A 17021-nucleotide genomic window follows, 5' to 3' on the forward strand; every position below is an offset into this window, starting at 1 on the left:
GCTCTGGAGGCCAGGTGTTATCATGAAAGCCTTGGCTAGACGTATGAGCAGACAGTAACAGTGTAAATCAGCCTCAGACCTCTGTGGAGTCAGAAACATTGTCGCCTTTCAGTGCAGTTTATATTTTGAGAATTGTACTCCTTGCAGTAAAATCAGCTTTCGTGCTCTCAATGGCCATCTGTGAGTGAGCTACTGGGAAAGAAAAACTCGGGGAGAGATTATAGCTGGAAGACACACTTGCCGAAAGAAAAGCCCTTCGAAAGTGCAATTTCCCGATGTTTATAAATAAGTCAGTGTGGCGAAACCGCCCACGGGTCTTAATCTGGGACCGCTATGGCCAGATGTTGTCTCACTAAACTCTAGTCACCAAGTCGATTTCAACTCTTAACTTTTTTTTTTTTTTTGCAATTGAGGAATAACACAGAAGGGAACCAGTGGGGACTGCTAAGCAAAAAATGGGAGTATTCATTAACCTTCAAAGAAACAAAGCTAAAATGCATCTTTTTGTCTCCAGTGGGGAAATACAATCGTGGGTAGTAGTACCTTTGAGGTTCCTGGGGAGATCGAGGCAGATTCGGGGGAAAATTCCTTCTCCATGCAGTGTGATATTTTCTGGGTCTAGGTGGGCAATCTGTATCTGAAAACTCCTCTGAAAGACCTCAGGTACTCCAGGTAAGTAGTAAACCTTCAACACCTGCTCTTCAAGTGAACTGATAAAACCCTGCACAGCAGAAAGACCAGGAGGAGCTTTAAAATTTACAGTGGACTCTTGCTTCTAGTAGTTTCATGGCCTAGATAATCACAAAGGCATATTATGCTGGTTGTTCTACACTCACATTCCTCCCGCAAGATTTATTTTTATGATACGAAAATTATTTTTATGAGAAAAATTCAATGAAATTTCCTTAAAACTGATAGGTTAACATAATATGTACAAGAAACTACCCCCTCCATTTGCTTCTAAAACCAACTTGGCTCATTTGAAGTTGGTGGAGAGGAGACCCTCAGCTTTAAAGAATTACAAGGGAAGTGTGAGGACATAGTGGAAATAAACCATTCCTACAATTATGGGGAAAGAATCCTCAGGGTTGTATTGTCTGGTTCACTATTTGTACCCCTGGTGCCTGAACAGTGTCTGGCTAATGCAGGACTCAATAACTACTTGTTTAATAAAGGAGTGAAATGCTTAGGTTTATTTATTTTTCTTACTTCTGAGAGCTCTTTAGTTTTACTTTTTTTAAAAAAATCACACCCATAATCCCCCCGGCAGTGGACATTTAGTGTAATCTGAAATACCCCTGGAGTGCAGCTTGTAGCTCTGAATCTGGGCGCCTCCGATCACTGCCCCCGGCCAGCAGGGGCAGGCTACTCACTGAGAGAGGCAGGATGAGCGGCACTCCGGGCACAAGGTTGTCTGGGGAAGACTGGCAGTCGGTCAGAACCTTGAACTCGAAGCCGACTTTCCCAGTGTTCTTCAGCGTGATTTCATTCTCTGTGACGTGGTCAAACAGCTTGACAGGAGGAGGAGGAGGAGGAAAGGAGTGACCTCTCTGTCATCCACGCTTCGGGGTGCTGTTACCATCCTGACGAAGGTGGCTAGACAAACATGCCTCCCAGACAGAGACTCTATTTTTCATGATGCACACGCGGCCAATTCCCATTTTAGTATCATAAAAAGGTGCCTAAGGGGTGGGGGGAGCACTAAACCCTGGAAACCTGCTCTACCTTAGTTCTGACACGTACCTACGGCTGTGGGGTGAGTGTCTACCCTTGGACTTCTTCAGCACAAAGTTTCTTCACCACAAAGAACTCAGCTTAGAGGATCTTAAAGTAAGCTGTTCTATACCAAGAAGACTTGCTTTTTTTTTTTTTTAATAAGATTTGAGTTTAGAATTTTCTAGAATGAATTTCTCTATTTACATGGAAAGACATGGAAACATGTCCTGAGATTTTGCTAACATAAGCAGCTAACCAGAAGGTCCAAGAACCACAAACTGAGGCCACTTCAGGGGTTCTTAAGGCAGGCTATGGCAAGGAAGAGCTGCTTCAAAGAATGTACTCTGAGTGGAGCCAGAACCAACTGCCCAAAGCACCCTGCAGATAAGGAATGAAAGAGAATTCTATTTGGCCAATGCAATAAACAAGGTCTTGATAGATGTTGAGTGAATTTGCTTCTAGGCACAATCTTTAACCTATGAACACACATGCACACATGCACACACAATTCAGTAAATATACCTGTAGTAGCTACATAATGTGGATGTAATCCCCGTTAAAATTTGGTAGGAGATGTGTTATGGTGTCTGCGTATATAATACAAAACCAAATTGGAAAGAGAAGGTATACAGATATAGAATTAACCGACAATTTTTCCAAAGCAAAAATTAGAAGGTACACTGTATTATGGGAAAGACTAAACTTAAATCTCAAGAGCATGGACATAAGAGAAAGACAATGGAGGGTTGGTGCAGAGTTGGACCTTCTGGTATGCATCGGTTTGGGGCTGGGCGGGGGTAGAGGATGAGCGGGATAAAATAAGAGGAAATGTGGAGGCAGGAAGGGCTGGGGTGCATTAGAGCCAGTGCGTAAACCGACCTGGTCACAAATGAATGAATGGGCCATAATGGGGAACTGTGAGAAACAAAGTTTAACGTAAGGAGCATCAATCAGTTAAGAGAGGAGCTTAGGATGTCCTCACCCGCATGGAGAAACATGGCTGTGATCCACTGGGTGACAGAGGAAGAGACTCATGATTGAACGCCTTCTCTGACTCAGGCACAGTGTTGACCTGACACTTAAGCAAGCACAACCGCCTGGTGAGATAGGCGTCGGCATCCCATGCCCATTTTATAGAGGAGGGCTACCGAGGCTTATAGAGGTTAGGTGACGTGCCCAAGGTCACACAGTCAGCAGGAAGTAAAACCAGGATAATATCCCAGTTTTTCTGACTACAAAATGGTGCTGTTTTCTCAACACTATATTGCCTTCCCAAATGCTGCTGGGGTTAATGTTCGGGAACTGACGGGATGAAAATGCAATCTGGGGAAAATCTAACCGGCAATGACGTTTGGATGGGTTAGGAGTAGGAGCTCAGAATGGGCTGTAACTCCCTGCTTCCACAGGGTCCCGGGATCAGCAGCACCAGCATCAGTGGGGAGCTTGTGAGAAAGACAGATTCTCCAGCTCCACCCCGAATCCACTGAATCAGAAGCTGCACTTGAATACGATTCTCAGGTGCTTGTACGCACGTTACACATTACAGTCTGAGAAGAACCGCTGGAATAATTTAGGCACGACTCGATGAGCCTCTGTAGCGCGATAACCACAGTGGCAATGGGAAGGGAAAACTGCCCCAGGGGGATCCTGCTGGAAGAATCTGCAGAGCAAGGATGCTGTAAGGGTGCGGGGAGGCGAAGGAGAGAGCGCACTGGCAAATGCCTTGGAGACGGTAAACCTGAGGGGCCGAGAAGGTAGTAGGGCCCCACGATGAAGAAGCTGGAATGGGCTTCTGGGTTGAGAGGGAAGATGCAGATTCTAGTGTGGAACATGCTGAATTGCAGGAGGCAGTGAGAAAAGCAAATGAACATGTCTGGCAAACGGCTGGCAGTGGGAGGCTGATCAGGGTCAGGGAGGCAGGAGCGGGGTCAAAGCCGGATGATGGGCTCTGAGAGAGAGAGAACGAGGACAATGACGAACACACAAAATCTCCTGGCGGTTGGCGGTACCTGCAATCCGTAGTCGATGTCCTTGGTGTCGAAGGAGTAGTTGACCAGGGACGCTTCTCCCCTTAGTATTATCTCATAGGTGGGCCCTCCCTCCACTTCGCACAGAGCTTTGGCCTGTGCGACGATGTCACAGTGTCCGTAGAAGGTGAAAGATATCTGGTGGCGGCTGTGTGGCTGCAGCACTCCGTGCAGGGGCAGAATGTCAAACACCTGCAGAGAAAGGCATTCTGCGTGAGAGCCTCTGTCAGGATGAAGGGCCTGCAGAGGGTGAGTTAAGGTTCCGTCCATTTATAGATGAATTCCTCACTTTAACTTGTCTGAGTCCGTGAAAGGTGACTAGCCCAGCACCCTGAAAACAGATGGTGGTCACGGCCGTAACGGCGCTCTGGCAAGATTTAAATTTCTAACTTGGGGCACGTGAAAGAAGAGTTAGGATCGAAGACTTTAGGGTCCATGGGGTGTTACTTACTTCTTCTATCCCGATAGAAAGCATTTCCTCCTGTTCGAATATCCACAGGGATTCCTGAAACTCCCCCTGGCTCTGGTTTGTTTTTTCTGTTTCGGCAGAGTTTGCTTTTAATTCCTGGAAATTAGAGGTGCGAGGAAAGCTAGCAAGCACTCATGCCGGGTCCTGGATGTGTTCCTCCCCATCGCTTACAGAAAAATGGAGTGTGTTGTATCTATTTTAAAATCCTAGGCATACCTCATTTTACTACAGTCTACTTCACTGCGCTCTGCAGATACTGCTTGTTTTTTACGATTCAAAGGTAAGACCCTCCACCGCCCAAAAGATGATGACTTGCTGAAGTCTCAGATGATGGTGAACACTTTTTAACAATAAAGCATTTTTAAATTAAGGTATGTACATTGATTTACTAAGACATAATGCTATTTTATACGTAATAGACTATAGTATAGTGTAAACATAACTTTTATATGCTCTGGGAAACTATTGCGACATTTGCTTTACTGTGGTGGTCTGGAACCAAGCCTCAATATCTCTGAGGTATGTGTGTTGTACCTATTCCTATAGAGATAATTGGACAAGTGCTGAAAATGGCTGTACAAGGATGTTCACTGCAGTGTTATTTATAACAGTAAAACTCTGGAAACAAGCTAAATGTCTACCAATAGGGGATCATTTTAAAGTGTGTCAGATATTCGGTGCATGGCGGATGATGCGATGTATATTTATAGACCAGAAATTATGTGCAAAATATATTATTGAGTGATAAAGTAGTTACATTTATGTAAAATTACACATGTCTATGTATCACACCTAAAAGTGTGAGCATGTGTAAATTCATTCAGAGATTTGCATATGCAAATAGATAGAGCTGGAAGGTTGCTAAAATTTCAAAAGTAGGTTTCTATGAATGGTGGGATTTTGTGAATTTCTGCTTTCATTTTTCTGTACTCATGAGTTTTCTATGACACCTCTTTTGAAAACAGAAAAAAAGAATTAACATTTAAAAGATAAGTGTTTTATATATACACACATACTCATTCTAAAAAATTTGGAAACTATGGAAAGGTCCGAAAAGAGAAATACAAATCAACCATGAGATTATACTGTAGTTATTTGTATATATGTGTGTATATATGTATATTTTTTTGTATTCTGATTTTTCAGTTGACATTGTAACATGAGTGCTGCTTCCCCATGTGACTAAATATTCTTCACAAACATACTTAATACATCAGAGAGTGCCCCAATAAAGTATGTAAAGAACCTTGTCATTTTCCGCAATAGAGTTTCATAGTATTGCTTTGTGCAGATGTAATTTAGCTTATCCAATCAGTCTCCTAGTGGTAGAGTTGTTTCCCATTTTTCTTGCTTTTACTAACAAAGCTGCAGTATACCAGAATAATTACATGTCTTTCTGTAAATGTAAAGGTGAGGCATAATATCCTAGCAGAGGACTGTTCATTTTAAATTTTGATACACTTGACAAATTGTATGTCATAGAGGCTATGCCCATTCACACGCCCACCTACGAAGTGTGATAATGCTTGCTTATTCTCACCCTACCACTACTGAGACAAACCTTGTTTTAAAAGATTATATATCAGTATGGACATACAATAATTTAAACACTTTTTTTTTTTTTTGCTGTTTCTAAAGTATTATAACATACATCTTTGTACATGAATCTTTGGATATCCCATGATTTACTTAGGCCATCATTCTAGGAGAATTTAAGGGTATGAATTTGTAAACTCTTTTGATTTCCTCTTTGTTTTTACTATGAAATTATTGCGGAAAATATTTCTCCTCTTGTAGCTCCTATCCAGGGGTTGAGAAGAACATGCGATCACCAAGGTTTAGAGGTAAGCGGCTTTTCCATTTCAGAGAGAACCCGCCTGTCGAGGTGTCTGGGCGCGTGGCCCTGCCTCCTGCCATGGGTGCTGACGGAGGCCCTGTGGGGGTTTGGCTGGGAAGTGACCCGGATACAGTCCCGCAGCCTCGTCGCAGCCAAACCCCAGCACTGCGCTTGCTACTCTGCTGCTGGCTCTGCCCCTGTTTTATGGAAAGGACCATGGACTGGCCAACCCGCCCTAGGGAAAGGAAACCGTACATCTGTGACGACAACGGTGGGCACTTCTGTTTTTTTCAGTTCTCTCTCTTCGGACCCCAACTCTTCATCCACAAGGATAGTCCTGGGGAGTTCAATGAAATGTGGAGAATCACTCACTTGGCAGCCATCACAACACAGTCTTCGTCATAACAGCCCTGTCTTCCTCCTCTTGCCCCACCGCAGCCCACAGAGTGAGTGTGGCTCTCAGTCAAGGGACGCCTTTCTCAAGGGGTCGGCTGGAAAGTGCTCTGTTCCACCCTGCCCCGCCCCCACAGTCTAGGGCATCAAAGTGGTCAATTTTCTATAGGCCCTGACTCTTCTTTTGTGGCTTATCTAGCCTATGTTCGACTTATAACGAGTTCTAGGAAGCGCTAGCAATTCTTCAGACAATTTGATGTGTCCCCAGCGCTCAATGTTAAGCCTCATCATTTATTGTAACATTCATTGTGAGGATGTAATGTTTGACCAACTGTCGTATCTTTTTCTGCCTGCTACCCTTGACCCGATCCTGGCTGCAGACCTCAGGCAAATGATTGGAAGGGCTCAGCGCCCCCAGGATTCTGAAGCCTGTGACCTCCTGAGAGCAAAGATGACTTTCAATTCTGTTTCCCAGATGCCTAGTCCAGGGCTGAACACAGAAGGCGTTCGTTTAAACTGTTGACTGGTGAGCGGCTGGATGAATGAGGGATGAGTTTGCGAACGTAAATCAGCGCCGACAGAAGAATGCTATTAAAAAAAACTTCATTCTGGCTTTGCATTTGCACTTACTTAACAAAATCACTTAGATTGACATCAGGGGACTCTGTTGCTGGGACTGGTGGTGAGCTGGCGGATGCTGAGGTTCCTGGGACAGACTCCATCTGGGACAGGAGGGCACTGTAGGGCTCACTCGGCCACGTCACAAATCTACAAAGGCATGGGAAGACACGGTCACATCAGCTGTTGCAAGTCAGTGCCTGGGTGGGCTCTTGGTCTCTGAGGCCAAGTTCCAAATTTTAGACCAACGAGGCCTAGAAGGGACGGCCCTGTCCCTTCCCTTGTTCCGATCTTAGCTGAGTTTTCACCTTCTCCTAAAAATTTTGCTGACCGCCCCACCCAGTCTGGGCCCGGTGTCTCTCCTCTGAGCACTCACAGCCCCTGGGCTTCCCCCCTCACGCTTATTTCTCCCGTCCCTGCTAGACTGTGAGCTCGCTGAGGACACTGTGTCTCCTACGGCTTCTAATACAGTGCCTGGAATGGAGCAGGCGCTCACGCATGGCTAGGAATGAACAGCTGCTGGGATCCTGCTCCCCGGTAACCGGAGAGCAGGGCCGGGACGAGGCCGAGGCACCATCTCTCTGGTTCTGCACACACGTGCGCCTCTGCGCGGCCCTGCCTCCCAGCATGGTTGTGCTCGGTGCCGCAGCTGCTTCGCCCTGGTCCCGGCCCTGCCAGTTTGCTCCGCTGCCAGTCAAGTTCTCTGAGCAGAGGACAGAGGGGGAATCGGCGACCGTACCAGCTGGTGCTGAAGCCCATATATCCTGGTTTTGATGACTGGAAAGGCCTTTAAATGTCACAAAGGTCGAAGTGGTGGGGTCTCCCCTATTCTTCCTGTTTCCCTCAGGGTGCACGTAGCTTTTGAAGGACTCCTCCCCTCCCCCATCTCTGGCCCGTGATATTCATTTCAACCCAATTTCACTTATACATTCATTCTGGCCCCATATGCACTTTACTTTTTCTCAGAGGCTCCACAGAAATGTTACTTATTATATAAAGAACCCAACACTGTCCCATTTTGCCACTGAAAAAATTTTTCCTCCCTCTTAAGTTTCACAGCATTTTGTCTGCATTTCTCTTAGGATACTGTCTACTCTCTATCACGTACCTGAGTACCATTTACTAAACTTTGGGCATTCTTCTATCAACTTCATGATTTCTGCTATATTGAGTATCACCTAATAAACTAATTTTTATTGAGGCATAATTTATATACACAATGCACCCATTTTAAGCATATAGTTTGATGTGTTTTTACAAATACATATACCTGTGTCACCACTACCATATTACATACACAGAATGTTCCCATCACCCTAGAAAGTTCCACTCTGTACCTACCCAGTCTATCCCCCAATCCCTACACCAAACAAATAAATCTGCTTCTTTATATCATTCTAGATTAGATATGCTTAAAGTTTCACATAAATGAAATTATAAATATGTATTCTTTCGTGTCTAACTTCTTTCACTCAGCAGATTGTTTTTAGATTCACCTATGTTACTGCGAGCAGTCGTCTGTTCTATCGCTGAGCCGTATTCCATAGTATGGATGACTAGTGTGTTTATTCATCTTGTTGATGGACACTGTGGCTGTTTCCGGCTGAATAAAGTTGATATAAACCACACTGTTCTGGGCACAGGACCTACGTTGGGCTGGGTGATGGGAAGCTCATTAAAATAAAGATTACCAAACCTCATCCTTGGGTAAACTCTGATTGAGCAGGCCTCAGGTAGGGCCCAGCAGTTAGATGTTTAACAGTCTTCACAGGTGATTCTAATATCCAGCCAGATTTAGGACCTGCCGTGGGTAGGAACGGCAACATGACAGCTAAGGACTGAAGCTGATAATTAATATGGGGCTATCACTCAGCCTTGGCAGCTAGGGACAGTGAAAATCAGCAGAGGATGATTCGAAGCACTTATTAAATCACCCCAGGTCAGTGGAAACACCTGGGGAGACTCTGCCAGATCACTGTCCCACATAATAGCACTCTCTCATCTGACATTTGCACCCCTCTGGGATGTTGTGCTAAACAGGGGAAAAAAAAAAAAAAAAAAGCTTATGGGAATATCTATAGAGGAAAAATACAGAGCTGTAGAATGCCTGCAGACCTGAGGAAAAACAGCACCTCGGTTGACAATGACAACGGGGCGACTGGGAAGTGAGAGGTCTCTTTGGAAACAAACAAAGAGACCAGTAAAGCAGCCCTATTGCCAACAGACGGAGCCACGGGAGACAGTGAAACCCTTATCATAAGGAAGCCTTCCACTTAACATTAAGATCAAAACCTGTTCCAAAAAGCTGAAATAGGATGTTGGTAGAATTTTTGGATCAGATTCCATTTTACCCTTAGGAACAGATGATTACTTTCCTGTTATGCTGACCCAAACAGGATTAGATTCAGTTATTTTTAAAGGAGAGAGCATAGCAAACAAATTAAAAAAAAAACAAAACAGTCAATATTGCTCCAACTCCGGAGCTGCCCACATCAGACTCGCTGGCGGAGCCAGGAAAGGAACCCTCCTCCCTTCAGCTGCGACAGAACCACGGTCAACCAGCCCCCCCGGGTGGGGCTCAGCAGCTGCCCTCTTCATATTTTATTTTCTATTCTTGGGTAAGTCAGGATCAATACCAGCTCTTGTGCCGCAAACTGAAAAAAAGTCCACCGCTCTTCTATCCCATTCCCCCTTTGCTGGAAGCGACGCCGCATCAAAATAAAACCTTGAAGAACATGTTTGCATCTTAGTCAATTTTTTGTGTTGTGGTTCAGACGGTATTTAGAGACGGAATGGTGTGTGCTGGACATCTGCTCACACCTCTGCAGTGCAGCCGAGGTCTCATAAATGGGGAAGCAGCCTTGGACTTGACATGATGACTTCAAATTCATTGGTTCATTGGACCTGGGTTCGGGGTGTGTCCACTACGGGGGGTGAAAACAGCCATGGGCCGGATAAAAGAGCCTATGGGTATGTTTGGTTTGGCTCATATGCTGTCATACACACATACACACATACACATACACATACATGTATATATTTATAAGGATATATATTTTTTGCAGTTACGACTATAGCAGATACCAGTGGTGAGCTTTCTAGGTCCCCTTCACCAGAATGGTGCACCCATCCACTGGGTGCTGTGGGTGCTGGCTGCACCTTTCTCTGGAGCATTGCCCTAGCTAGGCAGAGCTGCCTGCAGGTTACATCCTCCCAACCACTAGGGTGTGAGCTGTAGACAAGGACTGCTACATGAGAGTGAGGGCCGTAAGGGCCCAGCCTCCTTGTCTCTGCGTGGGACCAGCTCTGATGCAATCACACTCCAGAGCTCCCCGCGGGCTCAGGCAGAGGCGAGACTTCTGAAATCACATCTTCCCCTGGTTTTCCCCTCCACCTCACACTGTTTCTTACTCTATTCTTATAGTTTCTCCTGAGAGCCTCCCTCAATAAATCCCCTGCCCAAGAATCACCACCTCGGTTACGTTTCTGGGAAACCCACTGTGGCACCGTATGACTCCAAATAAGAGAAAGCCAATTCTTGCTTCAAGGGCCTCAGAGGCCCGGGGATCAGATCAGAGACCGAGGAGTGGGTGTAACTCAGGGTGCAAATGCTCCAGTGGCAAGATGTGCAGAGTACACGGTGGTTCAGAACAAGGCTGTGGGGTCAGATGGCCTGGGTTTGAATTAGACTTCCCGGCTTACACACCATGTGACCTGGCATTAGTGACAGAACCTTGCTCATCTGATTGTTGTGAGGTTTAGTTCGCCTAACGAACTCAGCAGGGTGCCGGGGTCATAGTAAATGTCCAATGCACATGGGCTATTCTTGTGCTGGGGTTGCTGGGGATGACCATCATTCTGGAATTCGGATGAGAGAAGAGTCTGTTGGCGTTTAGAAGAGGGAGAGACTTTCGTTTTTTGCGTAAATGATATAAAATAGAAAACAGCCCACTGGGTTATGTTGTCCATCGCTGTTTACAATATGGCTCCGAGTTTTGGTCATTCTAGGGTTGTCCCCTTCTAATCCATGCTCCCTTCTGCAGCCCGAGTGAACTTTCTGATCATTTCACTTCCTCATTTTAAACCTTTAAGGAGACTCTCCATTTTCCAGGGGAAAAAGCTGACTCCTTAGTGTGGCTTAGAGAGATCCTTCATAAGTAAGCTCCCCCCTCAGCCCTGCCGTCTTGATAGCAAAACGAGAAATGACCCATAGCAGCCAATGGTATCTTTTCTACGCTCCTAGGTTCTGAGGTCCAGTTTGAGTTTTCAACCATCCAAGGGTATGAGCACGTGCTATTCAGCATAATTAATGTCACTGTTGAGATGTTTTCCCCTACAACTATGCCGAACGTTTCAGTATTTGTTGCCTGGCTTTGTGGTCTCATTCTGGCTGCCCCTTGCAGACGGGGCCGGCTCAGTGCCTTCCCCAGCGGCACGTTCTAGCTTGGCCGGCCGCATGAGAAAGGGAGGAGAACGGCAGCCAGATGCCCATCACGGAGAGCAGCCTGCCTCAGGCTGACTTTATCGCGTCCCAGAATGCTCCCAACTGGCCGCTTGGACTAAAGTGGAAGTTGGTGGGAAATAATTGAGTAGCTGAAACTCATGTTACTCAGACCTTAGGGGGAAAAAACTGCATTTTTAAAGGCCCTCAAAAGGAGGTGCAATGGAGCTTCTAGAACAGTCATTTTCACTGCAGCTGTCCATTGGAATCACCTGCGGGACGTTAAGAACTGCTGACGCCTGACTCCCGAGGAGAGAGTTTTGATTTCCTTGGAGTCAGAATACTGAAAAGCAACCAGCACGTTTCTAATGAGAGTCACTTAGAAGACGTAGTGCTAAAGTGAGAGCACTCCAATAGTCTGAATGTCTGGGTCTCTCCAAATTTCATATGTCAAGATCCTAACCCATAAGGAGTGGTTTTAGGAGGGAGGGCTTGTGGGAGGTGATGAGGTCATTAGGTCATGAGGGCTGAGCCCTCATGATTGGGATAAGTGCTCTTATCAAAGAGAACCCAGAAGGCCAGCTTGTCCCTTTTGCCATATAATCCACAGCAAAAAGATGCCATCTATGAGCCAGGAGGTGTGACCTCACCAGACACCAAATCTGTTTGTACCATGATCTTGGACTTTCCAGCCTCCAGAACTGTTAGAAATAAATGTTTGTTATTTATAAGCTGCTTAGTTACTGGCATTTTGTTGTAGTGGCCCGAATGGAATAAGACAGGCCCTGATTAAGTAAATGTAGCCAATACTTATTCATCACTCACTCTCTACCAGATATTGCATTTAACACTTATAAGAACTGCCTAATTAAATCTTCACAACAGCTAAGTGAGCTTGGTACTATGATGGCTCTCAATCGTCAGACGACAAAACTGAGACTTGGAGAGCAAGTGGCTGAGCTAAATTACCCTGGCTCCAAAGCTCACACTTTTACCAACTGTACTGGGCAGTCTACCTGGTCAACAAGTGAGGGCTTCTCCTTGGTTATGTCATGCCATGCCACGCCCATGACAGTGACTCACAGAGTAGGCTTTTTCATTTTAAAAGCAATTAGAATCCATGACATAAAGAGGATGCAATGCATTTCCTAGAACCTTTCTTTAGAAGAAGAGGGACCCATCCTGATTATATCTAGAGAAAGAAAAGCAAGACACAGCTGAACTTGCCCTTGCAGTGAGTTCCCACAAAGAGTTTTGCTGTGAGGCGAGCAGTGGAGGAATACGTCCAGACTTTACCTTGAAGCTCTCCAGAGGGATTTCTGAGAGAAACGGCCACTTCTATAAAAGCTCCAGAAGATGTCCCCACTGCTGCATGCTCTTAGAAAGTCTGCTGAACTGGTAGACTGTGAAATCTCCCTTATAATTAGCTTCAAATCTCTTTAAAAATATTTTCAAAACAGGACAGTTTTTAAAGTTGATTTCTTTTAATGTCTGGACTTCAGTAGATGTAGCTAGCTTTGGGGATTTTAATTAATATGAACACATCAATAAATCAAATGTACACTTTTTAAAGAATCACTAAATAAACCAAGCAGATATAACTCTAACTCAGGTTCAGTGATACACTGATACTTCCCACTGATTTCTTTAGAGGCCAGCTTAGCTCACACTGAGTATACAAAAGGCTGATGTTTAGAAGATGCCTTAAAAAGAATGAATCTAAGATAAGGTAACTAGAGTTCTTCTATAATAACATAAAAGCCATACGAAAAGTTTTGTAACACTCAAAACTGAAATGAAAGATGGCCCAATTCATTTCTCTATGGGGTAACATATGGTATCTCAGGAGACTGGACTTAACTGGACTGTAAATAGCAGCAGACTACAGGATCCCTACTATGGCCATTGCTTTTAAGTTAAATATGAGAGGTCTCCCTCTGGTTGGTCTTGAGTCATTTGCAGGCCAACTACAAAGGCAGGAACTTGTTTATAAAAGCTCAGACTTGAGAGAGGCTTTTAGCCCTCCCATTCGTCCCAGAGACTACTCTGATCCCTGACCGGATGAATTAGCTGGTCCATCTCAGCAAGAGAGGAGGTTCTAGATGGATGGTCTACAAGGGGGTCTGGGTGATGGAAGGCCTGGAAGGCTTTCAAGGGCATCAGCTTCGAGTATAGCAGGACTTGTAAAGGTCGACCCCACACTGTTCTCTTTCATAAGGTGCTTCAAATTTACTAATAATGTCATAGTTATAAGGGGGTGATGCAACATTGTTATTCTTAAACTATGTTTGTATGTCACATACACTTGTGCATATATGATATAATTTCACACACAAAAAAGAGAGTGGATGTCACGGAACATATGGAGTCATGAAATTGTTTCTGATCTTCCAGAGAGGCAGTTTCAGTTAAGTGAGTGGGGTTGGCGGGGGGGGCGTGCCAAAAGCCAGCTAAACTGGGTCGGGGAGTGAATGGAGGAGACCAGTGTCGTGTTGCTTCCTTCCGGGTTGGTGCTTAATGCAACGGGAGGATTGAGAGGAAGGCTTTCTAAGATCTGGAGCACGTGCGCTGAGGACAAAGGTATAAGAGAACTTGGAGATACAAAGCGTGAGACGAGATTACTGCCCGAGAGGAGAACGGTCAGAACGTCTGGCCTTGAAAAGCAACAGATGTCAGAGGGAAGAGAATGAGGTGATGGAAGCGGGGCCTGAGGAAAAGCGGCCTCCGGCGTGGGCCAGGGGGCATCGGCGAGGAGACGCAGGGCGTCGGGCAGAGCGAGGCGGGGGTCTGGGAGGGAATCTGGGCAGAGCGGGCTAGCTGAAGGAGATGGCTAGGGGAGCTGAGGGGCAGGATCAGTCCGTGAGATGCTTCTGAGGAAAAACTGGTGGAACGAACTAACCCGTTAGGTCCCGAAGAGAGAAGCCGAACTGAGGAAAGATGACATAAGACCAGACAGGCTGAAAGGGCGGGCACGGTCTTGGGGATGTTCGTGATCAGCTTCACCGGCGAATAACAAATTGCTTTCCAAAGTGACTGTATCGACTGACATGTCCATGGGACATGTGTGAGCGCCTATCCCTCCACAGCCTCAACCACACTCGGTATAGTCATATTTAATTTTATCGAATCTTGTGGGTATGCAGTGGTGTCTAGCACTTGCTTTACTCTCCATTTTCAAGATCACTAATGAGTAATATTCCCCTGTATATATGTACCATATCTTCTTTATCTAATCATATTACGCGGCCATACGAAAAGATGAAATACTGACGTTCGTGACAACATGGATTGAGAACTTGAGCTTATCACGCTAAGTGAAATAAGTCAGACCGAAAAAGTTGAGAACCGTATGATTTCACTTATATGTGGGATATAAAACAGAAAGCAACGAATGAACAAGACGAACAAACAAAAACTCATATTGGTTACCAGAGGGAAGGTGAGGGAGGTAGACAAGGGTAAAGGGGGTCCAACATATGGTGATGGAAGGAAATTTAGCTTTGGGTGGTGAACACACAATGCAGTATACAGATGATGTATCGTTGAATTGTACACTTGAAACCTATATAATTTTATTAACCAATGTCCCCCCAACAAATTAAAAAACATAATAAAATCTCACCGTGGTAGGCTGAACAATGGCCCCCCAAGGATGTGTGCATCCTAATTCCAACATGAGAAAGCACGTTACCCCGATCCATACTCCTAGCACCTCATCTACAAAGTAACAAGACAAGGACTGAGGGAGATGAGGCCACACATCCACCAAACTTCTTGCGTGTCCTCATGGAACCAAGACGGACTTAGATTTTCATCTTTATTTTTGTCTTCTCCTGTTCTTTTCACGAGTTCTTAAATAAACAGATAGGATTCAGGGCCACAAGGCTATAATATATTATGAGAAGCTAAGGTTCTATGACAGAAATTTACGAATCTGTGTTAAAAATTTAAATGTGTCCCCAAAGTCCTGTTGGCTGGGAATGATTTTCTTTCTATTGTTAACCTGGTGCCAGGTAGCACCTTTCTACTCACTATGCTTTGTGCTGAAGGAGCCCGGTTAATTTTCTGTATTGATTCTCACTCTATGGGTGGGGGGAAGGGGGTGTCAAATGTCCATGGAGCTTTGTCATAATCTTTTCCTGTCACACACCCAATTTCTCCTTCTACCACCAGACCTGGAGTGTTCCCCTCCTCACCTATCAACACCTCGTTGTACATTTAGCTCATTTTCCGCATCTTACTTGTCAATTCCTCCTTCTCATCCCTTCTCCTGAAGCAAGCCCAACGGATATTCCAACTTCCCTGTTGTCGAGCTCTATAGTTACTTCTTGCTCAGGCCAACTCGATTCTTAAAGAGGCCAACATGGTTTTCTTTGGACATTTGAAAACTCAAAACAAAAGGTTTTAAAGTGAGGTTCTGCAGTGGTTCTCTGATTAGCATGGTGGTGACCCACTGTGAAGTACAAGAAGGAAGAGCCCTCGTTACTGAGGTGCAGAGAGGTAGTGGGGCCCCACGAGCTGTCTCTCTACTTTTCAGCACACACGTTTTGCACATACATGTTCTTGCAGAGCCTTTGACAGTGAGTGGGGACGAGAACACACCAGAAAGAACTGGACAAATATTAAAACCACTGCCATCACTGCCACCAATTCACATGGACAGGGAGGGGGCCTCATTTATCTTTGTAGTTCTATAGCACCTAGCACAGCATTTGGACGGAAAAGGTTCACATAAATGAAATATGGATATATAGTAATAAAATATAATATGCAGAAAAGTGTGCTTTGATATGTCAGTAGACAACAGTGGTTAAGGCGGGGGCTTTAAACTCAGGGTAGGCCTGGAGTCCTGATCCACTATGTCGGTTCAGGCACCGGGGGCCTCAGCTTCGAGGGTAGATATGAATACTTTCCAGGGTCATTGTGTGATATGAACTAAGATATGTAATGGAGTTCGAACTGAGCATGGCCCGTGACAGGCACACAATTCTAGTTATTGCTATTGGTCAAAATGATAGAATCTGTCATGTTCCTAAATTATCTTTTTATTGAAGACTTGGCCTTAAAAAGCTGTCTACAGGAAATATTTCCTACTTGAGACATATTTTGCTCTGGAAAGCTATAAAAAGAGGTTCTTCCCATAGTAAAGATGTGAATCTATTCACACTATATGGTGGTCTTACCCTAAGTCTTCGAAGAGGGAGGCATTGTCTTTCATGTGAAAGGTGAGAAGCTGCAGAGCCATAAAGGTGAAGGTGCCTATGAAACCGCGACTCTGGGCTCCATGGTGAGGGGGTGGCAGTGTGGGAAATGGGCCGAATGGTCTCACTGTGAGCTGCTTTTGCGCAGTGTCTGAGGGGTCTACCAGCTTATCATGTCTCTGAGCACTGGCAAGGTGTCTTATCCCTCACATACGCCTCTCAGCAGCTGGCATCCAAGTTCATGATTAGATGTCTGTCTCCTTGGCTCGGGCCTGACCAGGGAAACGCAATGGGCCCATCAGTCATGATGCTGGGCATC

At 45.2% G+C, this 17021-nt stretch overlaps 1 protein-coding gene across 5 annotated transcripts in view; it reads right to left on the reverse strand.

The window, feature by feature from the left end:
- Positions 1–17021, reverse strand: part of HYDIN (HYDIN axonemal central pair apparatus protein) — a 310335-nt gene that overhangs the window by 98720 nt on the left and 194594 nt on the right. For all 5 annotated transcript variants that reach the window (XM_016164411.2, XM_036231381.1, XM_036231382.1 and 2 more), the window contains 6 exons: positions 7073–7210; positions 6305–6386; positions 4195–4308; positions 3726–3935; positions 1374–1511; positions 544–721 (listed from right to left, as the gene is read on the reverse strand). In XM_016164411.2, coding sequence (XP_016019897.2) covers positions 544–721; positions 1374–1511; positions 3726–3935; positions 4195–4308; positions 6305–6386; positions 7073–7210 — 860 coding nt within the window. The remainder of the gene's footprint in view (positions 1–543; positions 722–1373; positions 1512–3725; positions 3936–4194; positions 4309–6304; positions 6387–7072; positions 7211–17021) is intronic.

The sequence above is a fragment of the Rousettus aegyptiacus genome, unplaced genomic scaffold (genome assembly GCF_014176215.1).
Source record: "Rousettus aegyptiacus isolate mRouAeg1 unplaced genomic scaffold, mRouAeg1.p scaffold_m13_p_14, whole genome shotgun sequence".
Classification (NCBI taxonomy): domain Eukaryota; kingdom Metazoa; phylum Chordata; class Mammalia; order Chiroptera; family Pteropodidae; genus Rousettus; species Rousettus aegyptiacus.